This window comes from Helianthus annuus, chromosome 11, assembly GCF_002127325.2.
Source record: "Helianthus annuus cultivar XRQ/B chromosome 11, HanXRQr2.0-SUNRISE, whole genome shotgun sequence".
Taxonomy (NCBI): Eukaryota; Viridiplantae; Streptophyta; class Magnoliopsida; order Asterales; family Asteraceae; genus Helianthus; species Helianthus annuus.
This window is the reverse complement of record NC_035443.2, coordinates 32,745,056-32,770,037: the sequence shown is the minus strand read 5'-3', so window position 1 is coordinate 32,770,037 and position 24,982 is coordinate 32,745,056. Positions and strand designations below refer to the sequence as shown.

General features: G+C 34.8%; 2 protein-coding genes across 2 annotated transcripts; one reads left to right on the top strand and one right to left on the bottom strand.

Moving 5' to 3' along the window:
* Nucleotides 1-1,099: 1,099 nt before the first annotated feature.
* On the bottom strand, nt 1,100-9,616 carry LOC110888069. Its single transcript, XM_022135611.2, has 2 exons — nt 9,340-9,616; nt 1,100-1,155 (listed from the first exon to the last, which is right to left on the bottom strand). Exons 1-2 carry the CDS (start codon nt 9,614-9,616, stop codon nt 1,100-1,102), a joined length of 333 nt encoding a protein of 110 aa, XP_021991303.1.
* Nucleotides 9,617-18,509: 8,893 nt separating this feature from the next.
* LOC110890022 (ABC transporter G family member 11) lies at nt 18,510-23,787 on the top strand. Its single transcript, XM_022137590.2, has 7 exons — nt 18,510-18,869; nt 19,017-19,096; nt 21,574-22,038; nt 22,139-22,225; nt 22,306-22,431; nt 22,510-22,704; nt 22,818-23,787. Exons 1-7 carry the CDS (start codon nt 18,557-18,559, stop codon nt 23,583-23,585), a joined length of 2,034 nt encoding a protein of 677 aa, XP_021993282.1. The 5' UTR covers nt 18,510-18,556; the 3' UTR covers nt 23,586-23,787.
* The last annotated feature ends 1,195 nt before the right edge of the window (nt 23,788-24,982 follow it).

The following is a 24,982-nucleotide window of genomic DNA, read 5'->3' as shown; positions in this document are numbered from 1 at the left end:
GGTCCCTCAACTTTGACAAGCATCCATCATAACCCACTACTACTTGTTCATTGCCATTTAAAGCTTGAACAGAAAAGTGTTTGTTTCGTTTATTGCTTCCGCTAGTATAATTATCCTTTAGCAGTACGAACTCGTTTAGTTTGTAGCAAATTGATAATTATTTGTTAAAATGGCAGAAGATAGTAAAATCAAGATTGACAAGTTCGACGGAAGTGATTATGGATTTTGGAAAATGCAAATTGAAGATTTTTTGTATCAGAAAAATTTGCATTTGCCTATGTTGGGTGAAAAATCGGATGACATGTATGATGAAGAATGGAAGTTGTTGGATAGACAAGCTTTGGGTGTGGTTAGGCTTTCTTTGTCAAAGAGTGTTGCATATAACATTGTCAATGAAACAACCACATATGGTGTATTGAAAGCTTTGTCCAACATGTATGAAAAACCATCCGCTTCAAACAAAGTATTCCTCATCCGACAATTGGTTAACACCAAGATGAAGGAAGGCATGTCGGTTACCGCTCACATAAACGAGTTTAACTTGATTATCTCTCGTTTAGCCTCAGTTGAAATAACGTTTGAAGATGAAGTACTAGCGCTACTCGTTTTATCATCGTTGCCCGACAGTTGGTCAGGCACAGTCACAGCTGTTAGTAGTGCATCCGACACTACCAAACTCACTTTCAAGAGTATTCATGACTTGATAGTAAATGAAGATATCGGACGGAGAAGCAATGGTGAGACTTCTAGTTCTAGTTCTTATTGCATACAAAAAGTAGAGGAAGAAGAAACGAAAAATGACATAGTCGAGGCAGGTCCAAGTCCAGGAAAAGGGGTCAGTCAAAGAACAAAAAAGACGTTGAATGTTGGAATTGCAAAGAAAAAGGTCACTTTAGAAGCCAATATACAAAACCAGCTGCAAAGAAAGAAGTAAACAGTGTATCCTCGGAAGAATTAGGTGATGCTCTCATCTGTTCTGTTGAGATTCAGTTGAATCTTGGATTATGGATTCAGGTGCTTCTTTCCATGCTATCTCATGCCCAGATATGGTCAAGAATCTACGAACAGATAACTTTGGTAAAGTTCGTTTAGCAGATGATCAAATGCTTGATATCACAAGTATTGGAGATGTAGACTTGAAGACCTCATTAGGAACTATATGGACATTGAAAAATGTCAGGGTTATTCCTAACCTGAGGAGAAAGTTTATTTCAGTTGGTAAACTGGATGATGATGTTGTGAATGATAATCAGAGATAAAAGATAATAAAAAGAACTGAATTTTATTGATTTAATTCTTGCATACAAAACAGAAAAACAAGCCTTTATTTCTAACACTCCCCCTCAAGTTGAATTATGGGATTTCCAAAATTCAACTTGGCCATTTGGTTTTTGGCATTCGTTTTGATTTGGTTTTTTGTTTTGGTTTGGTTTTTGGGTTTTGATTTTTTTCAAAGGGATTTTGGTTTTGGTTTTGGTTCCTTTTTGGGTTTTGATTTTTTTTGAGCTTTGATTTTTTTAGCTTTTTTTTTAGCGGAAACGTTGATGCTTGGTTTTTTTTTAATATTTTCTTTTATTTAAAAAGGGAACTAAACATTCTTCTTCCTTGTATTGCCCTTGCCTCTGTACTTCTTTTTTGCTGATGTCACACCCCAACCAATGGCGGAAACATCGGGATGAGACGAAGTGTGAAGATTGCTAGAGACATCATAACGCTATTTGTGACAATATTTAGAAAATCCAAATTTCATTTCATTTCATAACTTCAAATAGTCAACATTACAAGAAATTCAAATACGACAAGTTTAACAAAACAACATGATAACATAACAAAATTTTGATACAACATTTTAAACCCTAACGTCTATATGTGTATCTAGGCATCAACGCTACTTCATTTCATAGCATCATCGTCCTCAACCTGTAACATGTTTAAAATAAAGTTCAATGCAAAAGCAAAGGCGAGTATACAAGTTTGATACGTACATAGCAAAAGATAAGTTTGAACAATTCCTCATAGCAAGCATGTGATTCAAGATAAACATTTAAACATGGCATGTGTCTAACATATCAAACCAAGAAAACGCAACTTGCTCATGACATAACCAAAGTTTCAGTAGAGGCGGGTCGTTAATCCTATAGCGCTACATATGTCAAGGTTTGGCTCGTACGAAGTTAATGATAAGTTCAACACATAAGAATCACCCAAATTTAAAGTATCAAGCCATCACATATACAAGCATTGTTATAGGAATGTTCGTGTGTTTAGACAAAAGTTCATGTGTAAGTTTCAATAGGTAAACATGTTACACCCCAAAAGTAGTAAAAGTAAAAAGGGGAAAAGTACGAGTATACTCACAAAGTTTGCATATGTTTTCCGATTATCCAATTGTTGACGAGTAGAGATTTAGAGTCCGAACGTATAAGGGTTAAGGTTCAAGTATGTTTAGAGTCGAGATTCGGTGTTTAAAACAACATAAAAATAAGATATGAGAATAACATGGAAAATAATCATTTAGTACATATGATGCTTGTTCTTGACACTAGAAAACTCGAAGGAGTTTAGATGTTTTCATGGAACAAGGTTCCATTAGAATCGTGACAAGTTATCATAGTCTAGGATGATGTAATCTAGTACCCCGACATATGAACACTAGTTCATCATCAAAGATTCGATTATTCGAATAATATATTTAGGTTATATAATATATGTCCAATAGTTCAAGCATGAGGTAGAAGATTAAAATCTTCATTTTGGTACCTCTAAATGTCATAGAAGTCATGTAGGAGGTAGGAAGATCAAGTCTTCCATTTAGGCACCTCTATGTGTTCACCACTACACTTGATGTAAAAAAAACAACCAAGGAGGGTCATGAACATACAATAAAGAATAAGAAATATACACACTAACTAAGAGAAATCATCAAATCATGTGAGGATTGTATGTTTGGACAACCCAAGTTGTTCCATAATCACTCATGTATCAAAGACAAAGTTTGACATGACTTGTGGGTTAAAAACCCTAAACAAAACACCAAGTTTATGAGGTTTAATCCTCTGATTTTAAATGTCTCAACCTTGTTTTTAAGCTTAACCAACCATGGGATAAGTTGTAAGCATTAGGACATAGGTATGAGATGTGTTAGACACAAGTTGCATAGGTTTAAACAAGTTTTTGATGAACATAAAAACAAGCAGAAAGTTTATGGACTATTTCGGGGCATTTCCAGGTCTGATTTCTCCAAGGAGAAGTCTAGGAATCGAACCCCATGATTATACAAGCAAGTAGGAAAAAGAATCGAGTGAATCGGATAAGAATTGAGTGAGTTATGCTCATTTTCGTGAAGGGGTGTCAATCTACTCGAACCCTTGCTTTCAGCTACGGTTTGGTGGATGTTTTGTGAGTTTTTAGGGTTGCAAAAGTGGTAGGGAGGCTGGTTATAAGTGGTATTTATAGGGGGAAGGATTAGGGTTTCAATGGGTTGGGCTTTGGAAGTGTTTAGAAGGGGTTACACCTTGAAACTAGCCCACAAAACCCAACTATATGGGGCTGAATTTTGCTGAATTGGGCTGCCATATTTCTTTATTTTTTTTAAAACATTATAATGAGTAATTTTGTTAATTAAGTTGTGTAATAATATGCAACAATGTTTCCCCTAACTTGTAACAAGGTGAAATATGAAATAAAACATGATTTAACTAGGTAAAAAGTGTAATGTACAAGCTTTATTTACGAAGCAAGTTCCGTATTTTACAACGATTACGATGAAAGAATGGTTATAAGAACACAAGATTTCCAAAGATAGAATTTCACGTAAGGTTTCTAAATGTAGGATGTTTGAAAACGCAGGGCGTTACAGTCTCCCCTCCTTTAGGAAATTTCGTCCCGAAATTTATTCAAGAGGAAGGCTTGAAAGAGTTTTTGGCATAAAGGTGATCATTAAGAATTGAAACTTGGGAAGTTTGAAAGTTTTGAAAAGTACCAAATTTTGGAGAACGTGAAGGTAGATTTGCAAGGGGAAGTTTTTAAGGATAGTATAAAAAATCATACTTTCGTAAAACCTGTTTATTGAGAGGAACGAAAAGGTTTGTTACTTTAAATAAAGCAATAGAGGTATACTAAGTATAGTTTCACAAGAATCAAGAATAGGGAGGCTATTTTATAGGTAACGAGGTAAGTTAGGACTCAAATGTTTAAACAAGCTGGATTGCGAACGAGTTTTGTATAAAATAATACGAGTATAGAATGAACGAATGACTCTTAAAGAGTACAAGTATGTGAATAGCATAAGTGTTGGATAGATGAACGTAGTGTGTTAAGGATGAAGTCTCGTCATGAATAATCGGATATAATGCGTTTGTGAGTTGCGTGAAGTTGTATTAGGTCCAAAAGGTCTGCAACACACTGAATTTCTCATGGCACGTTTTACGAAAGTTTGGTAACATGGTGAAAACACTTATATATAGGAAGTACCAGCGGCGTATCCACCATGTTTTAACCACATTACGTCCGTTTCGTTACTTGGGGTCATGTTACGTTCCGTGTCTTACCATACACAGTAGTACACTCTATGGTTCTCATACGCCTATCACTATAATCCCGTGTGCACCCGCGATTATACTGCTTGTCGCATGATCCACATAGCTTGTACTAGTTATGTATGAATCAAGGTATACATGAATTTGAAAATAAGAATGTGTACGTAGAAGAATGTCGTATGTAAGCATGTTTATGTTTAAGCATGTATGGGACCCACGTAAGCGAATCCCTCGGATTACGCTCGCGTATAGGTACGAATGTACGAATCATGAGTAAGGATGAAAGTATGAGCATAAGTTTAAGTATGAATACGCATGTATGTATGAGCATAAACATAAAACGTGTAAGTAGTATGTGTACAAGCAGAAGCGTAAAACGTATAAGTAGTATGTGTATGAGTACAAGCATAAAACGTATGAACATAGGTGTAGGTATGAAAAATAAATATTGCGTATATGGTGTACGTTGAGACATTGTAGAGAAAAAAAAAAGGTTAAGTATGTAGATACGAACGATATAAATGATGTTATCGCGAGATATCGACTAAAATGTGTATGATGATGTGCATGTATAGTTGTTTAAACAAAACGTTGAGTTTGTCGAATCAAAATTAGATTGAGCTTGGTTTGAAAGGTAGAATATAGTTTGTATATGTAAAGGAACATAAAGTACTCATTGGTCATGCTTAACGTATTTTGTAATGATTGAAATGCTACTTTTGTTTAAAAAAAAGGAGTTCACGTATGTTGAAAATTGTCGGTCCCCATGAAGTCTTCTAGCCCACGTGTTTTGAAATTTGGATGACGAGTTAAGCGTTGTAGAGAGGGTTTTTTTTTTTTTTTAAATAACGGGTTTGTTTCATTTGCATCAAAACATGAAAATTTTGGACTTTGAAAGTTCTTGTGAAAACGTCGACCCTTAGAAAAGAAATTTAGTAAAAGAACTTAGTGATTGTTTAAAAATAATTTTAACAAAGGATTTATTGATGTTGGAAAGAGTATTTGGTAAACGGTCATATAACATCTACGAGGTCTTATAAGTAATTGAGAAAGGTTAGTTTGATTTCGATTAAGAGTGGAAGTCTCTAGTATGATGATATAATGTGAACGTGTTTCAGTTAATAAATCAGATGTGAAGTTCATGGGCAAGAGATTCATTAGACCGATTAAATTGATAGGTAGCATTTCGTAAGGTTTGGAAATTCGTGTAGTAAAACGGTAAAGACATGATTAAGAATCTCGTGTATATGATTTGAGTGAAAATGGATGGTAGAATAAGAAGTACGTTTGATAAACAATGTATTTTGAAATCGGTATAAGTAGGTATTTTGAATAATGATAAATGATTTAGGTATAAAACATGATCGGGTTTGCATAATAAAATATTTTGAAAGATAAGTTTTGGGTAACGGTCACCTAAGTAAGGGAATCACCCCTAACTCGTTGGTGAAGTCGTTTTAAGGGAAGAGGGGTGGAGTCAATCGTCAAGGTAAGGAAGTCACTCCAATCTCGATGATACATCTCCACTAGTTGTTACAAGGAATATGAATTTAAATTATATGAAAATCATGCGTATATAAGTGTATCGAAAAGGTTCGATATGTTGTGCGTGTGAAAAGAGAAATCAAAGGTAAACTCAAGGTTGAAAGATTGCATCGTATAAAATGAACAATAGAAACACATGTTTGACCAAAGTTTGGAGTGTTCCAAAACGGAACTTTGACTAACCAAAGTGGTCGAAAAGTCTTTTGAATTTGAGGAGCATGTTTTGGCCTAATAGGTAAAATACTCTCGCCGACAAGTCGGTTAACGGTATTTACCCTTCCGGTTACTACATGTCCCAAATCAATCGAAATTTCGAGACTTGGCGGGATTTATGAAAAAAAAGCCAAGGAGTGGAACTAGTCGACAAGGTGCGGGTTTCACCCCTAACTTGACGATTTCGTATCCTAAGTGTGGTTGGTACTCGTCGGGTCAAAATTTAATTTCGACGTGTTGACGAGGGTCCACTAGAACTTGAAATTTGAGATTTACCATTAAGATGTGGATTTCACTCCTAGCTTAACCGCGATATCTCGTGTAAAAAAAAAGAATAGGTAGATTGAGAGTCGTTCACCAAATTGTGGGTTTCACGCCTATTTTGGTGAATTCGTCTCATTTGTACAATATGAGTGTTGTCGGATTTAGAATAATCGAGTAAAATGCATGAGGGAAGTGTATGTCGAAGGAGATACACAAACAAGTATAAACACATAAGAAAGCATATCAAGGATGATACTTAAATAATGAAATAAAACAAGTATTAACACATAGAGAAATATGTCAAGAATAACACATAAAGAATCGAACAACGAAACAAGTGTTAACACATAATAAAACAAGCATTAATGCGTAAGAATAACATGTCGAATATTACACATGAGTAACATACATGTTTAAAAGAGCATAAATAAGTAATAAATAAAGTATCATGTAGTAGTCCAAGCAAAGCATACGAATAAGGTTCTAAAACTATAGACTAGGCTAAAGCATTCCTACTTTTCCTAATTCCCTATAGTTATGGCTCTGATACCAATCTGTCACACCCCAACCAATGGCGGAAACATCGGGATGAGACGAAGTGTGAAGATTGCTAGAGACATCATAACGCTATTTGTGACAATATTTAGAAAATCCAAATTTCATTTCATTTCATAACTTCAAATAGTCAACATTACAAGAAATTCAAATACGACAAGTTTAACAAAACAACATGATAACATAACAAAATTTTGATACAACATTTTAAACCCTAACGTCTATATGTGTATCTAGGCATCAACGCTACTTCATTTCATAGCATCATCGTCCTCAACCTGTAACATGTTTAAAATAAAGTTCAATGCAAAAGCAAAGGCGAGTATACAAGTTTGATACGTACATAGCAAAAGATAAGTTTGAACAATTCCTCATAGCAAGCATGTGATTCAAGATAAACATTTAAACATGGCATGTGTCTAACATATCAAACCAAGAAAACGCAACTTGCTCATGACATAACCAAAGTTTCAGTAGAGGCGGGTCGTTAATCCTATAGCGCTACATATGTCAAGGTTTGGCTCGTACGAAGTTAATGATAAGTTCAACACATAAGAATCACCCAAATTTAAAGTATCAAGCCATCACATATACAAGCATTGTTATAGGAATGTTCGTGTGTTTAGACAAAAGTTCATGTGTAAGTTTCAATAGGTAAACATGTTACACCCCAAAAGTAGTAAAAGTAAAAAGGGGAAAAGTACGAGTATACTCACAAAGTTTGCATATGTTTTCCGATTATCCAATTGTTGACGAGTAGAGATTTAGAGTCCGAACGTATAAGGGTTAAGGTTCAAGTATGTTTAGAGTCGAGATTCGGTGTTTAAAACAACATAAAAATAAGATATGAGAATAACATGGAAAATAATCATTTAGTACATATGATGCTTGTTCTTGACACTAGAAAACTCGAAGGAGTTTAGATGTTTTCATGGAACAAGGTTCCATTAGAATCGTGACAAGTTATCATAGTCTAGGATGATGTAATCTAGTACCCCGACATATGAACACTAGTTCATCATCAAAGATTCGATTATTCGAATAATATATTTAGGTTATATAATATATGTCCAATAGTTCAAGCATGAGGTAGAAGATTAAAATCTTCATTTTGGTACCTCTAAATGTCATAGAAGTCATGTAGGAGGTAGGAAGATCAAGTCTTCCATTTAGGCACCTCTATGTGTTCACCACTACACTTGATGTAAAAAAAACAACCAAGGAGGGTCATGAACATACAATAAAGAATAAGAAATATACACACTAACTAAGAGAAATCATCAAATCATGTGAGGATTGTATGTTTGGACAACCCAAGTTGTTCCATAATCACTCATGTATCAAAGACAAAGTTTGACATGACTTGTGGGTTAAAAACCCTAAACAAAACACCAAGTTTATGAGGTTTAATCCTCTGATTTTAAATGTCTCAACCTTGTTTTTAAGCTTAACCAACCATGGGATAAGTTGTAAGCATTAGGACATAGGTATGAGATGTGTTAGACACAAGTTGCATAGGTTTAAACAAGTTTTTGATGAACATAAAAACAAGTAGAAAGTTTATGGACTATTTCGGGGCATTTCCAGGTCTGATTTCTCCAAGGAGAAGTCTAGGAATCGAACCCCATGATTATACAAGCAAGTAGGAAAAAGAATCGAGTGAATCGGATAAGAATTGAGTGAGTTATGCTCATTTTCGTGAAGGGGTGTCAATCTACTCGAACCCTTGCTTTCAGCTACGGTTTGGTGGATGTTTTGTGAGTTTTTAGGGTTGCAAAAGTGGTAGGGAGGCTGGTTATAAGTGGTATTTATAGGGGGAAGGATTAGGGTTTCAATGGGTTGGGCTTTGGAAGTGTTTAGAAGGGGTTACACCTTGAAACTAGCCCACAAAACCCAACTATATGGGGCTGAATTTTGCTGAATTGGGCTGCCATATTTCTTTATTTTTTTTATTTTTTTTAAAACATTATAATGAGTAATTTTGTTAATTAAGTTGTGTAATAATATGCAACAATGTTTCCCCTAACTTGTAACATGGTGAAATATGAAATAAAACATGATTTAACTAGGTAAAAAGTGTAATGTACAAGCTTTATTTACGAAGCAAGTTCCGTATTTTACAACGATTACGATGAAAGAATGGTTATAAGAACACAAGATTTCCAAAGATAGAATTTCACGTAAGGTTTCTAAATGTAGGATGTTTGAAAACGCAGGGCGTTACAGCTGAGTTTCAGTTTCTTCTTCAACTTTCTCCCTATAGGTTTCAAAGATTTCGCGGTTTGATTGCCTTCATCCATCTCCACATCCATATCGGCGGTGGAAGCATCCATGGCGACTGTTTCATCCCGGCGAGTACGAACAGGGAGTTTTGGAGCGTTCATGGCAGCTTCAAGAGCGGCAAGCATGGCCTCTTCTTTCTTCTCGTACGGCGGAGCCACCATTTCCCTTTTAATGGCCCTGAGTCTCTTTTCTCGCTTGCATCTCACTGATTTCGCCATTTTTGCTGCTTCTGTCGGTACGATTGCAAAAGGGGGATTGAAGAATGGAACAAACGAGTACTGTTGGGGTTTGAAGAGATTCTTCGTTGTAGAAGAATGGAACAAACGAGGAATTGAGAGTGTTCGTCGGATGAGGGTTCATTGAGGAATTTTCGTGGGATGAGGGTTCGTTGAGGACAGGTGTAGCGGCTGAGATGATACGGGTTTCAAGTTGTCGGGGTGTTTTACGGTCCGACGCGATGCAGAGAGTAACGAAATTTCAGGTTTGTTGGGGTTTTAAATTTTGATTTGGTTTTGCTTTTTTATGGTTCGGAGTTGGATTGGCTTGGGTTGATTTGGAATAAACTGTAGTTAGATGGTGCTAGGGTTTTGCTGAACAGGGATGGGTGTGGCGGCAGGTTTGATGTTTTGATTTTGATTTTGGTTGTGATTGATTGTAGAAGACGAGCAAGATGTTTCACGCATTAGAAACTCTGCTCTGATACCATGTTGTGAATGATAATCAGAGATAAAAGATAATAAAAAGAACTGAATTTTATTGATTTAATTCTTGCATACAAAACAGAAAAACAAGCCTTTATTTCTAACAGATGAAGGGTTTAATGTTCATTTTGGGGGAGGACAATGGAAAGTGATCAAAGGCAACTTAGTGATTGCCAAAGGAAAGAAGAAAGGCACTCTATACATGGCAGAAGTTTCTACTGAAGGTGTTCATGCAATGACCACCGGTCTGAGTCCATCAAATTTATGGCACAACCGACTCAGACACATGAGCGAGAAGGGATTGAAGATGTTGGCTCAGAAAGGGAAGTTTCCAGACTTCAAGAAAGTGGAAACTGAATTTTGTGAACCTTGTGTTCTTTGAAAACAAAAGAGGGTTACTTTTGTGAAGACTGGGAGAACACCGAAAGCTCAGAAGTTGGAGCTTGTTCACTCCGATGTATATGGACCAACTTCAATTTCATCTCTAGGAGGATCGAGGTATTATGTTACCTTCATCGATGATTCAACACGCAAGGTATGGGTATATTTTCTTAAACAAAAATCTGGTGTATTTGATGCTTTTAAGATATGGAAATCCGCTGTTGAAAATGAAACTAATTTGAAGGTAAAGTGCTTAAAGTCGGACATTGGTGGTGAATACATAAGCAAGAAGTTCACTGACTATTGTGCCAAGGAAGGGATAAAGATGATCAGGACAGTTCCCGGAACTCCTCAGTAGAATGTTGTAGCTGAGAGAATGAATAGAACTCTAAATGAGAGGGCTAGAAGCAGGAGGCTAAATGTCGGGATGCCCAAGACATTCTGGGCCGATGCAGTTAACACTGCAGCCTACTTGATCAACCGTTCACTAACCGTTCCCTTAGATTTCAAGTTGCCAGAAGAAATGTGGCAAGAAAAGAAGGTAACTCTCGAACACTTACGAATCTTTGGTTGTAGTGCTTACGATTTGTTAGAAGCTGGTGACAGGGATAAGTTAGACTCAAAATCCAAGAAGTGCACATTAATTGGTTATAGGTCAGAACAAATGGGTTACAGGCTTTGGGATAATGAAGGCAGAAAAGTAATCAGAAGCAAGAATGTCGTCTTCAATGAAAACGAATTGTACAAAGACAGAAATACCAAAGGACCAGAAATTCAAAAAGAATATGTTGAATTTGAAAGTGGTGAAACAAGAAAAGAAGCTTCAGTCGGCATTCCAGAAAATGGGAATGAGTCAAGCGACAGTGGGAGCTCAGGGATGCTTCTAGTAATGATTCTGAGGAAGAAGAAGAAGAAGTTGCTCCTCAAACTCCAGAATCCCCAAAAACACCTCAAGTTCAACCAAGATGATCGTCTAGAGTCACTAGACCTCCAGACCGATACTCACCATCTGTCAATTACATACTTCTGACAGAAAATGGTGAATCTCAGTGTTACTCTGAAGCTATGGGGTTGAAAGATTCATTGCAGTGAGAGTTAGCAATGAAAGATGAGATGAAGTAGCTTGAGAAGAACAACACCTGGCACTTAACAAAGCTTCTAGGTGGGAAGAAGGCTCTTCAGAACAAATGGGTTTTCAGGGTCAAAGATGAACATGATGGTACCAAACGGCACAAAGTAAGATTAGTAGTCAAGGGATTTCAGCAGAAAGAGGGAATTGATTTCAATGAAATATTTTCTCCAGTGGTGAAAATGACTACCATCAGACTTGTTCTCAGTATTGTAGCAGCAGAAGGCTTGCATCTAGAGCAGCTAGATGTCAAGACAACTTTTCTACATGGTGACCTAGAAGAAGACATCTACATGACACAACCAGAAGGTTTTCAGGTTAAAGGCAAAGAAAACTTGGTGTGTAAGTTGAAGAAGAGTTTGTATGGTCTGAAACAAGCGCCCAGACAATGGTACTTGAAGTTTGATAACTTCATGGGAAGAGTTGGTTACAAGAGATGTGACAATGACCATTGTTTTTACATCAAGAAGTTCAAGGGTTCTTATATCATTCTACTACTATATGTGTATGATATGTTGATTGAAGGTTCAGACATGACAGAAATCAAGAAGTTAAAGAAGCAAATGTCTGAAGAGTTTGAGATGAAAGACTTGGGAGTTGCAAATCAAATACTCGGGATGAGTATTTTCAGAAACAAAGATGGTTCTTTGACACTATCTCAAGAGAAGTACATTGAGAAAGTGTTAGAGAGATTCAGCCTTAAAGATGCCAAGATCAGAAGCACACCTTTGGGAAGTCACTTTAAGCTTTCTAAAGTTCCGTCACCGAAATCAGATGAAGACAAAGCAGAAATGGCTAAAGTTCCGTATGCATCTGTAGTTGGTAGCCTCATGTATGCAATGGTATGCACTAGACTAGATATAGCTCATGCAGTGGGAGTTATTAGTCGGTTTATGTCCAATCCGGGAAGAGAACATTGGGAAGCAGTTAAATGGTTGCTGAGATACTTGAAGGGAACTTCAAAGATGCATTGCATTTTAAGAAGAAAGATGTTATTCTAAAGGGTTTTGCAAATGCAGAACTTGGTGGTTGTAAAGAATCTTACAAAAGCACCATCGGATATGTCTTTACAGTGGGAGGCACTGCGGTAAGTTGGATGTCCAGACTATAGAAAAGTGTTGCCCTTTCAACCACAGAAGCAAAGTATATGGCAGTTGCTGAAGCAAGCAAAGAGCTTATATGGTTGAAGAATTTTCTCAATGCACTTAGCAAAGAACAAGATGATTGCGCACTATTCTGTGACAATCAAAGTGCAATTCATCTTGCAAAGAATTCTGTCTTCCATTCAAAGACGAAACACATACAGCTGAGATATCACTTCATCAGAGAGCAAGTTAGTGAAGGCACTCTGAAGTTGAAGAAGATCAAAGGAAGTGAAAATCCATCTGATATGTTGACTAAGGTTGTCACCTTAGAGAAGTTGAAGCTTTGTATAGCTTCAACTGGCCTTCAGGATAATTGAAGAGAAGGCCGGGTAACTAGGAATGTGCTAAGATCAAAAGTTTTTTTTTAAAGAAATACTGATGCACAGTTGAAGCACATGTGAAGATTATTCCGTGGCTTTAAGTGGGAGATTGTTGAGTATGAATCCACTTGTTGAGTGTGAATCCACTTGATCAGGTTGAGGTCAGAAAAGCAGGATAAGAGGATAATGAGGCAGGGTTGATCCAATCTTCCATGTGATCCAGAATTCACGGATCTTGTCCTTCTCTTTCTTCTTTTATTCAATCCTATATATGAGATTGTTTTGTATCTGTAATATTTGTACCAAGCTAATAAAAACCTCCTAGTTAACGAGAGTGGACGTAGGTCATATTACGACCGACCCACTATAAATCTTTGTGTTCTTAATTGTGAGCTGAGCGTGTGTGTTGATTGTGTTCATGTGACCCGTTCGATCCCAACATTTGTGACCTAGATAGTGTCGCCTGTGTTTGGCAACACTTGAACAGTCATGGGCATGGCAACACTTGTGAGTGTCGTCAGTCTTACAAAGTCTTTAAGACTTGCCGTATCTGATCCTTCACTGTACATAATCTACATCTTCAATCCGTGGATGTTGTTGATAACATTAGACTACACTTTTTACATCCAATAAAAAGGTAATGCCAATTTAAGCAATTTTCCGAGTCAACATTTCTATTAAGGTATACCTAATAAATACGTAACTGAGTGCGCTATGTGTCATAATTTTGTAATTTTGTTAGACCAAAATTCTTTTTCTTGTATTATCTCACTAGGTTATAGACCCTTGTATTACATGAGTTGAATAAATAAAATATGTAAGCTCAAGATGATAAATATCATATAAAAATTGCTTAAAACCACCAATAATCAAGAAAATATCAAAGTTTTTTCTTTGAAAATTTAGAGAAAAATATAATAACTTTGAAATAAATTTACACATATTACGAGGGTAATATATAACGGATAATTATTGCTAATTATTATTATATACATAAGTTAAACCTTACAATTTAGATAACTTAAATTATAAATAATTTGAAATGGAATATTAACATGAAAAATATGCCAGTACTTCTAATGTTAAACATTAGCTAGCATAATATTTCATTACTTTTGTGTTTTTGTGACAAGAACATCAAAGTTTAAACATTTTTTTAAAATGATCACGAAATTTTTATACTCTGAAGTTTAACGACTTTATTTCTTTGGTTTTTTCTTATGGTTGTTATACATAGTGTGATTACGATAACGAAACAAACCGATATCGATCAAAATAGAATTCAAGCCGAATCGCACAGGGGATTTCAGTAATTATTACTTCACATTATATATTTGTTATTGTTAATAACTAAAGCAAATCAAATATGCCTCGTTAGTTTATCCCACTGATCAAATGTAAACTCAAGATTACAATAATTAGAAAAAACATAATTATTATTGATCATTATTGAAATATAGGTTAAGGATTATATAAAATTAAATTTAGATACTCGTTAAATTATTTATAAATTTAATTTCTCATTTAATTATTTATCTGTTTATAATTTAAATATTTTAATGAAAAAAGAAAACAAAGACAAAATCCGTGTCGTCTATAAAAAATAAAGTTTAAGAAATTGATGCAAAGATAAACTGTGATAATGCATAACTATCATTTATATTTATATATTATTAGATATATCATATTATATATTAATAATTGGAAAATTGGTTTTTAATAAACCAACCTTTGTTCCGTTGGTAAATAATAATCTTACCTATGTAATTGGTATACAATAATCCTACCTATCAACATGTTGGTACTCAATGAACTTACATTAATTTTTTTAACTGAAGTTAGTTTTTAAGTTTTATTTATTACACAAACAGTCCCTGCAGTTGTAATTTACTAGTTTTAACTATTTTAAAACTAGTAAATTACAGTCCCTTGAGTTTTTTTTGTTTTATAAATTAGTTAAAACTAGTAAATTACAACTACATGGACTTTTTGTGTAATAAATAAAATTTAAAAATTAACTTCAGTAAAAAAAAATTAACGGAAGTTCATTGAGTACCAACATGTTGATAGGTAGGATTATTGTATACCAATTACGTAGGTAAGATTATTATTTACAACAGGACAAAGGTTGGTTTATTAAAAACCAATTTTCCTTAATAATATTAGAGATTAATCTAATATATTAAAGTAATAATTTAATATATAAATGAATTAAATAAGAGAATGTCACATGGCATTAGATGGAAATGCATGAAATGAGAGAATAGTACATAACATTAGATGTATTTCTTTATTATTATTATTAGATTAGATTTCATCTGTTCGTATTCTATTTCTTAATTTAAAAGTTTAAAAAAGCTAATAAAAAATGATAGTAATATGAAAACACTATACCACATGGCATTAGATGTATTTTTTTTTATTATTAGATTAGATTTCATCTGTTCGTTTTCTATTTCTTAATTTAAAAATTTTAAAAAGTTAATTAAACACAATAGTAATATGAAAACACTATATTCAATCATATATTATCTTAAAATACCGTTTCTAATTGTTAAATATATATTACTAACTATTTAATATTTTCTTTAGGGTAAATCATGAAAATGGACGTTGCCATCTCGAAAAGAGAAAATGAACATCGAAAACGTCAACTTGTAGCGGCTTCACTAGGAGGAAAATGTTCTGCGCTAAGGATTTCCTCTGATAGAGGGGCCCACCAACGAGTGAAACATATGATGACACATGGAACTTTTAAGAGGAAAATTCTATGTAGAGTCTTCAGTCTTGTGGGAAAAAGCCTAGTCGTTACCCCTGAAAAGACTAGGGGTGCAGATGAAAAGGCTAGGGATCAGGGGAAGAGGCTACATAGACATTTACTTTTTTCTTTTCTTCACAATGTTTTTTTGAAGAGTCAATAATGTGTGTAAAGGGTGTTGAGGGCAAATCAGAGTCGTTACACAACACTTAAGATTCGAAACGAACTAAAATACCAAAATCGGAAGATCCATGGTCAATGGATCGACCATAGGATTAGCCATAGATTGGTCATGGTTTTCTTTTCTTGATCCCTGCGTCCTGCCTATAAATACATGCCTTCCCCAACCTTTTTCAACCACCCAATTTGCTCATACAAATTTCCAATACATATCTAAGTATTCTCTCTATTCCTTTAATATTTACACATCCAATTAAGGAGAGCTTAAAGATCAAAGATCAAGAACAAAGAAGAAGTGGTGCTCCAACTTAAATATTCAATTCTTGTAATTGTGAGGTTATCACCATCATGTTGAGTGATACATTTGTAAGGGGTCTCACCATTAATTGGTGATTTCAAAAACCAAAGAACAAACACACACTGTTTATGAGAGAAACACCTCAAATCCAAGTTTTCTACCAATTTTCTTGCACGAGTTTGTTGTAAATGTAATATTAGTTGTACTTAGTTGTTGATTTGATAAAAAGTGTGATAGTTTGATGAAATTTGGAATCCAAATCTACTTTCTCTCTCTAGAAACCCATCAAATGTATTTTCTCTCTCTAAAAGTTCTTTATAAAACTAAAAAAATTATTGAAAATCAAGGGTACCAAGATTTCTAATACCAATTGCTTGACCCAAAAACCTGGATCTACATGCTAGTGATGTTTCCAACTAAAATTCAATATCTGAAACATTAATAGATTTGATGATTAGACCTAAATATGTAAGGAATATCAAGAACACGTCAAGAACACGATGAAGAACAAGATGAACACACAAAAAAAACCCATACATTTATTTGCAAAATACGTTTACAATAAAAACCTCAGGTCACCTTAATGTGTGTGTTGGTTTTAAGGAAAAAAAAAACTCTTACATTTATTTGCAAAATACGTTTACAATAAAAACCTCAGATCACCTTAATGTGTGTGTTGGTTTTCAAGGCCCTAAACACAACCTATTTATAGCTTAACGACCTTAAGCTAATTACAATTTAAGTCCCTAGTATATGATTAAGGTATAAATTATATTTTGTACCAAAATAAAATGTATTTCTTCAACCTGGAGTCAACATTCTTTCATAACTTGAACACACGTTTCAATCCTTCGTCCGAGTACGTCGAGTCTATCCCTCGCCCGAACTTCTCGTGTTTAACTAATTCTTTGACTTTGGCTCGTTCAAGTTTGACTTTGTGACCTACAGAGAGTTTGGCGACACTTGAACAATCATGGGCATAGCGGCACTTTGTGTCTTACAAAGTCTTCAAGACTTGCCACAGTTGATCTTTCACCTTTTATAATTTACATCTCCAACCCATACATTTTACATTTTGTTGATAACATTAGACTACACTTTTTAGATCTAACAAAAAGTTAATGCATATTTAAACAATTTTCCGAGTCAACATTTCTATTAAGCTATACCTAATAAAAACGTAACCGATTGCGTCACGTGTTAAAATTCTGTGAGGCAAAAATTATTTTTCTTATTTATCCTATTTCACCTCTTCGTTTTCTATTTCTTTAAGAAAAATCAGGAAATTGATGTTGGCCCTCTCTAAAAGAGAAAATGAACATCATAGCGTCTGCTTGTGGCGGCTTCACTTAGAGAAAAAGGTTGTGCTCTAGGGATTTCCTTTGATAGAGGGGCCCACCAACGAACCAAATATATGATGACACATGACACTTTTCAAGAGGAAAAGGCTATGTAGAGTCTTGCGGGAAAAGCCTAGTCGTGACCCTTGAAAAGGCTAGGGAAGAGGTTATATAGAACATTCCTTTTTTTCTTTTCCTCACAATATTTTAATGGGCATAACTTTTTCATACAATATTTTTTTTAAATATCATCGTATGAAAAGTTATGTCGTTTAAATATCGTAGGGAATAGAGAAAATGAACGGTCTATATAGCCTCTTCCCCTACACCCTAGCTGTTTCAGGGAAAGGGGTTAGACATTTTAATAACTTGGAGGCTACCAAGTTTTACAAAGTGCCACGTGTCTAATTTTATTGGTTCTAGGTGAGTCCCGCAAAGATGAAAAAGGTTACACCTTAGCCGTTTACTAGATCTAGATGTAGAGGCTTCTGGTGTTTAGTTTGATAATTTATCCAGGGACGCAGGATAGAAGGGGCCGGGGGCTGCCCGGCCCCCCAAACTTTTCACTCATAAGTATCTGGTATGTAGTTTTCGTATATAATTTTTTTTAGGTATATATATTTTCGACCCCCCGGTTGAAAATCTCAAGCTTCGCCACTGAATTTATCTCTGTAAATGTCAAGTTTGATGATTTTTCCTATTCTTTACATAGGTTGTAAGTTAGTTGATTATAAACATTTGTCGATCAACTCACAATATATTTGTTCGATCAATTCACACGCTTGAGTGGTCAAGAAAAGTGAATGGCTGAAATCATGACACATGGATAGCTTGATCCTTATATAAACCAAACTCACTCTCCATCTTTAAACAATCAAATATATCATAATTCTTTCTCTCTGTAGAATGGAACCTTCTCATGACAAAGAAGTAAAGAAATATCCCCAAGAGGTGGAGATTACGTCTCATGCACCAGCCCTTCCAAACCACGAAGAACTTCAACGCAGCAGTCGTAGTAATGGTGATCTCGAGGGTGACACCTTCAATGATGGTGTGTGTTTGACATGGAAAGACTTATGGGTTATGGTGCGGGATGGACAAACCGGTGGAAGTCGGTCCATACTTCAAGGTGTTACGGGGTATGCCAGACCCGGGGAAATCCTTGCTATTATGGGTCCTTCTGGTTCCGGCAAATCCACCCTCCTTGACGCGTTAGCAGGTACATATAACTGCTAGCTGGTTCAATGAAACTAGCTAGGACATATGCTTCTCATCATGCAAACTTTATTAATTGTTCTGCAACAAATTACATGCCATAATGATTGAACTTGATATTACAGTTTTAACTGATATCTTTTTTATGCAGGGAGACTAGATCCCAAGATTAGGAAGAGTGGTGATATTTTAGTTAATGGAGTCAAGAAAACTCTAGCATATGGAACATCGGTAAGCACTAAAAATATTTAGGAAATGTGATTTATTGAGTTCACCTAGTTATTTCTTGGTCTAGTTTTCGGTTGAAAGGTAGTTTTTGATTTCTAGATGCTTAGTTTCATAACAAAAGATGATTTTGCAAATTTGGTATCTATGAGTCTCCTACTTAGGGGAGCGGACTCTAAAAAGTCTAAGACCATGCGGTGTGGGCGTTTAATGCCAGCGTGGTTGCCGGTCAACGCCCACCAAACCACCCTGTGGTCAGCGTTTTGAATGGCGTTGTGATTTGAGCTTCAAGTTCTTCACCGGCGTTGAGGGAAAACGGCTAACGAGGTGTTGGCTTGTTATTGATGGTTTCAAACCAGCTGTTCGACGACTCGGTTGACCTAATTAATTAATTTTTTAATAACACAATATATATACACATCATATACTCACCCACTTTTTTAAAAACCATACACCCAAACATCCATCTAAATTTAATAGTTTTTTTTTTCAATTTTTAATATAAAATTATAACAAAAACTAGGTGCCATGTGTCGAATAACATCACTCTTCCACGCCTTCCCACACCCTTCGTTTTTGCACTACGCCCCGTTTCTGACACACGTTGACTTGTCGTCCACGTTTCGAATTACCGCCCCAAGTTCAAGCCTCTTCCACACCGTATGGTTTAACACCGGATATTTATGTGAAAAGCACACTTATCGAATACGATGACACGACATAACAAAAAAATATAGTTGAGTCCACGCCTTTGACTAGCGTAGTTTATGAAAGTCAAAACAAGTTTAAAAAAAAATCTAATAGAAAGTTTCACATGTATCCTTAAACTTTCAAATTATCATACATGCACCAACCAAATTTATAACACCATATACCCTATAAATTAATATATATATATATATAGAGAGAGAGAGAGAAAGAGAGAGAGAGAAAGAGAGAGAGAGAGGAGCTTATTTCAGAACTCTAAATAGTTACATAACTTTCAAGACTCCTACTTAACAATATTTTTATATTTAGGGTACTTTTATCATTTATTATATGTATTTTTATGATTACATACATATTAAGAGTGATTTTATCATGTTTTTATGTTTTTCTATGTGACTTTATAATTACACATATGTAAACTAGTTTTTACATATATGTAATTAGTTATTAGACACATATATAATTTGGTTATTGAACATATGTAAACTACTCTTAACATGTCAAATATCATAAAAATAAATTAATAAATAATAAATTAATATATATATAGGGTGAGAGTTTGCTACAAATTTCATTTTTCCTGCAAAGTGTAAAAAGTCATAAAACACCATAATGTCAACCATAAAACACACTCAAAACCCACAAATAACAAAGTGAAGATTACCAAAACGTCATATTTGCGGGTTTTGTGTTGTGTTTTGGATGATAAGGCTTTGATTATCGAATGACTAACATTAGCATGTTTTATGTTGATTATCATGTTGTGTTTTATATTCATAGTTCTACGATGGTGTGTTTGAAGTTTTTATGAACTGTTAGGGTTTGGATATTGTGTTTTAGTGATCCTCATTCTGTTATTTATGGGTTTTGAGTGTGTTTTATGGCTGAAATTGTGGTGTTTTATGACTTTGTACACTTTATAGGAAAAATAGACTTTGTAGCCGGACCCCACCCTATATATATATATATATATATATATATATATATATATATATATATATATATATATAGAGAGAGAGAGAGAGAGAGAGAGAGAGAGAGAGAGAGAGAGAGAGAGAGAGAGAGAGAGAGAGAGAGAGAGAGAAAGAGTGAGTTTATTTCAGAACTCTAAATAATTGCATAACTTTCAAAACTTTTACTAACAATATTTTTATTTATATATTTTTATATTTAGGGTACTTTTATCATTTATTATATGTATTTTTATGATTACATACATATTAAAAGTAATTTACTATGTTTTTATATGTAACTTTATAATTACACATATGTAAACTAGTTTTTACATATATGTAATTAGTTATTAGACACATATATAATTTGGTTATTACCCATATGTAAACTACTCTTAACATGTAAAATATCATAATAATACATATACTAAATGATAAAAGTACCCTAAATATAAAAATATGTCTATAAAATCATTGTTTGTTAGAACTTTTATAAATTCTGTAATTATTTAGAGTTCTGAAATGTCTCTCTCTATATATATATATGATATTTTGAATTTTATTTGGGTAGATATGATATTTAGAAAGTCCTCTAGATGTGTATATGATAATATTTTGAATTTTGTTTGATTACATGATAGTATGGAAATTTTTAGAGGTATATATATTTTAAACTTGTTTTGGGTATATATAGTATTTTACATGTTTGTAAGAGTATTTATATATGAAATTGTTCCTATCATTTTTACATTACATGGAAAGTAAAAATAAAAAAAAAATATCCAATTGACTTAATTGAAAACCTTACATGTCTATATGCAGGCATATGTGACTCAAGATGATACACTAATCACAACACTTACCGTCCGTGAAAGCATCTACTATTCAGCGCAACTCCAACTACCAGACTCCATGTCTAAATCCGAGAAGAAGGAGAGAGCGGAAATGACCATAAAAGAGATGGGGCTTCAGGATTCGATGGACACGAGGATTGGAGGGTGGGGAGCTAAAGGTCTGAGTGGAGGCCAGAAGAGAAGAGTTAGCATATGTATCGAGATCTTAACTCGTCCTAAGCTTCTCTTTCTTGACGAACCAACAAGTGGCCTTGATAGTGCAGCCTCATACTACGTGATGAGCAGGATCGCAAGGCTTGATCAGCATGAAGGAAGAACCATCATTGCATCAATTCACCAGCCATGTAGCGAAGTATTTGGGCTTTTTCATAATTTATGTCTTCTTTCTTCTGGAAGAACAGTTTACTTCGGGAAAACAAGCTCCGCAAATGACGTATGGTTATAATACAATCTTCATTTCATGTCTGTTTTTTGTAAAAGATGTGTAAACTAACTTTGAAAGTAAGCTAAATCTATATCTTGTTTGGATGCAGTTTTTCTCTTTGAATGGCTTCCCTTGCCCCAATTTCCAGAATCCATCTGATCACTTTCTTAGAACAATTAACAAAGATTTTGATGAGGTAACTTCTTTACATGGATATAGGGTACTTGTACGTGTTATTTTGTTTTGTATCTCTAATATCACTATTATAATTTACAGGATATCGAACTTGGTACAGCCGGAAGGAAACCAACAGAGGAAGCAATTAACATCTTAATAGATTCATACAAGTCATCTACTACTTACCAAGACGTTAACAATCAAGTTTCTGAAATATGCAAGAAGGTAAGCTAGAGTTTCTTAAATATAGAGCTAAATCATAATAAAATTTTGAGAATTAATACTTTCCTGGGAATTTCTTAGGGAGATGTAGCACATGATAAAAACAAAGACCATGCTAGTTTCTCAACTCAATCTCTTGTACTCACGAGGAGATCTTTCCTTAACATGCATCGTGATCTTGGCTACTACTGGTTGCGCCTTGCTATCTATATAGCGTTGTCCTTAGGTCTTGGAACAATCTTCTATAACGTTGGCTCAAGTTACAGTTCAATTCAGGTTAACACAATATATTTAGATGTTATTTATAAATATACGCACAACTGCTTGCGGTCGTTGTCACTAATGCAAGTTCAATTTTCTTAATAAACACTATGGGTACAAACTTGCAGGCTAGAAGTTCATTGCTGATGTTTGTGGCTACATTCTTAACATTCATGGCGATCGGGGGATTCCCATCATTTGTAGAGGACATGAAAGTATTCGAACGTGAAAGATTAAATGGACATTACTCAACCGGGGCTTTCGTTATAGCCAATACCCTATCATCAGTGCCATACTTGTTCCTAGTATCCGTGATTCCTGGGGCAATAGCATACTACCTCTCAGGACTTCGTGAGGGATTGGATCACTTTGCATACTACATATCCGTGCTCTTTTCTTGTATGCTGGTTGTTGAGAGCCTGATGATGATAGTTGCGAGTGTAGTTCCGAATTATCTAATGGGAATTATAATGGGTTCGGGGATCCAAGGCTTCATGATGTTAGGTGGTGGGTTCTTTCGATTACCTAATGATTTACCACACCCATTTTGGAAATACCCGTTATTTTACATAGAGTTTCACAAGTATGCGTATCAAGGACTGTTCAAGAACGAGTTTGAAGGTGTGAAGTATGTGTATAGTGAAGCAGGGGTGCAACAAATCATGGATGGAGATCAGGATATATTAAGGGAGAAATGGCAAGTTGAAATGGGTTACTCGAAGTGGATTGATTTGTTGATAATATTAGGGATGGCAGTGATTTCTAGGATTTTGTTTATGGTTATAATCATGATTGTTGAGAAGGTGAAGTCTGGTTTAATGGCTGTGGTGTTTTCTATTCCAGAGAAGCAGAAAGTGCAAGTGATGATCAATCCTCTTGCCACACCTTCTCATTAAGTAGTCAGTTAATTCACCGTAGTCCATTAAGTAGTCAATCAAATCATTGTAGTGTATGTAACATGATGTGTGTCTCAATACTTGAAATAATTTGGTACCGACTTCGTCTATTATTTAAAAAACCATTAGAACACATATATAGACAAAGTGTGTCTATCATGATACAGTATGGTTTTGAATAAGATATATACTTTTGCCTAAATTAAATTCTGACAAAATGATAGCTATTATACAAACTATAATGAACTTTAATCTCCTTGTTATGGGTAGCTTCAAAAATGTCACTTTAATCAAAGTATTAATACATCGAATCATTCCTGGTCACAAGAGAACTCCAATGATAATGTCGGTCCCGTATTATTGTAATACGTGATGTTATGAACGATTAATGATTTCAATAATATTTGTAATGTGTAGAATAAGAAATCAAACTAAATGTAATCAGGTTTGTATATAACTTTGAATAAATGGATTACACTACTCATTAGATCAAAGTTAAACAGATTGAGAACTGAAACAGTGATAATGAGAATAAATCTAGAAATAGAATGATTTGTTTTACTCTGGTCATGACCACCATAACCCTCCACATTAGTGTCATGTCACCCACCTCTAATCCACCATCCAAAACCACTACCCTTGAAGATCGGTAATCAAGAATCTCTGGATCCGATTTGGGTTGTTCGTTTTTATTATGTTTATTAGTTAATGGGTCAAACAAAGTTACTGTTTATGTTTATCATTTGTGTTTGGTATTGGGCCGCAGGCCATAAGCAATTAGTATGGGTCAATAGTTAAAGTCCAGTAGGTTATTTTATTTGGGCTTGATTGAAAGGGTACATGTTTGAAAGGGTGCGTGTTTTGAATAACCTCACAAACGGTTATCAGGGATAGATACATCCCTCTGCTGATCGACACAACCATTCACATGCATCCCTTCATCAAGTATATAAGGGTCTGAAACTTCTCAGTTGTAATCGCACAGGGAATACAAGTATTCGAAGTTCAAGTTTATGTTTCTTTGTTTCGGTTAGTTTGCAATCTTGTTTCTTGTATTTACGTTAAAAATAAAGTGGTGTGATGTTTGCGGTGATTTTACGTATATGTGTGATCATTGTTGGCCCCAATGGATCTTTGATCTCTAGACAATCGAATAACTTGAATAGATAAACTGAGAATTTGTACAATGGAATGTGTTTTTACAAATGAAATCTAAAGCCTATTTATAGTTTCTAATGGGTGTGATCCAATAGATATGTCTCTTCACGAACGGGTGCACCCTTTGATCTGGTGGATGAGAATTAACATGAAGAGTTGTGTCCCTTGATTCAAGAGTTACGTCCCTTTGTCTCTGATGTATTGCCGCCCTTTGTGACTCCTTGTTGAATAGACGTGCC

Bases quoted from the DNA above. Each gene is read 5' to 3' on its own strand.
- LOC110888069 (XM_022135611.2), bottom strand. From the start codon at position 9,616: ATGGCGAAATCAGTGAGATGCAAGCGAGAAAAGAGACTCAGGGCCATT. The intron at 1,156-9,339 runs GTAACGCCCTGC...ATGTCCATATAG, and splicing joins GAAGAAACTGAAACTCAGCT to TTCCTAATGAGGTCTTCAAG.
- LOC110890022 (XM_022137590.2), top strand. From the start codon at position 18,557: ATGGAACCTTCTCATGACAAAGAAGTAAAGAAATATCCCCAAGAGGTG. The intron at 22,039-22,138 runs GTATGGTTATAA...GTTTGGATGCAG, and splicing joins AAACAAGCTCCGCAAATGAC to TTTTTCTCTTTGAATGGCTT. The intron at 22,705-22,817 runs GTTAACACAATA...ACAAACTTGCAG, and splicing joins CAAGTTACAGTTCAATTCAG to GCTAGAAGTTCATTGCTGAT.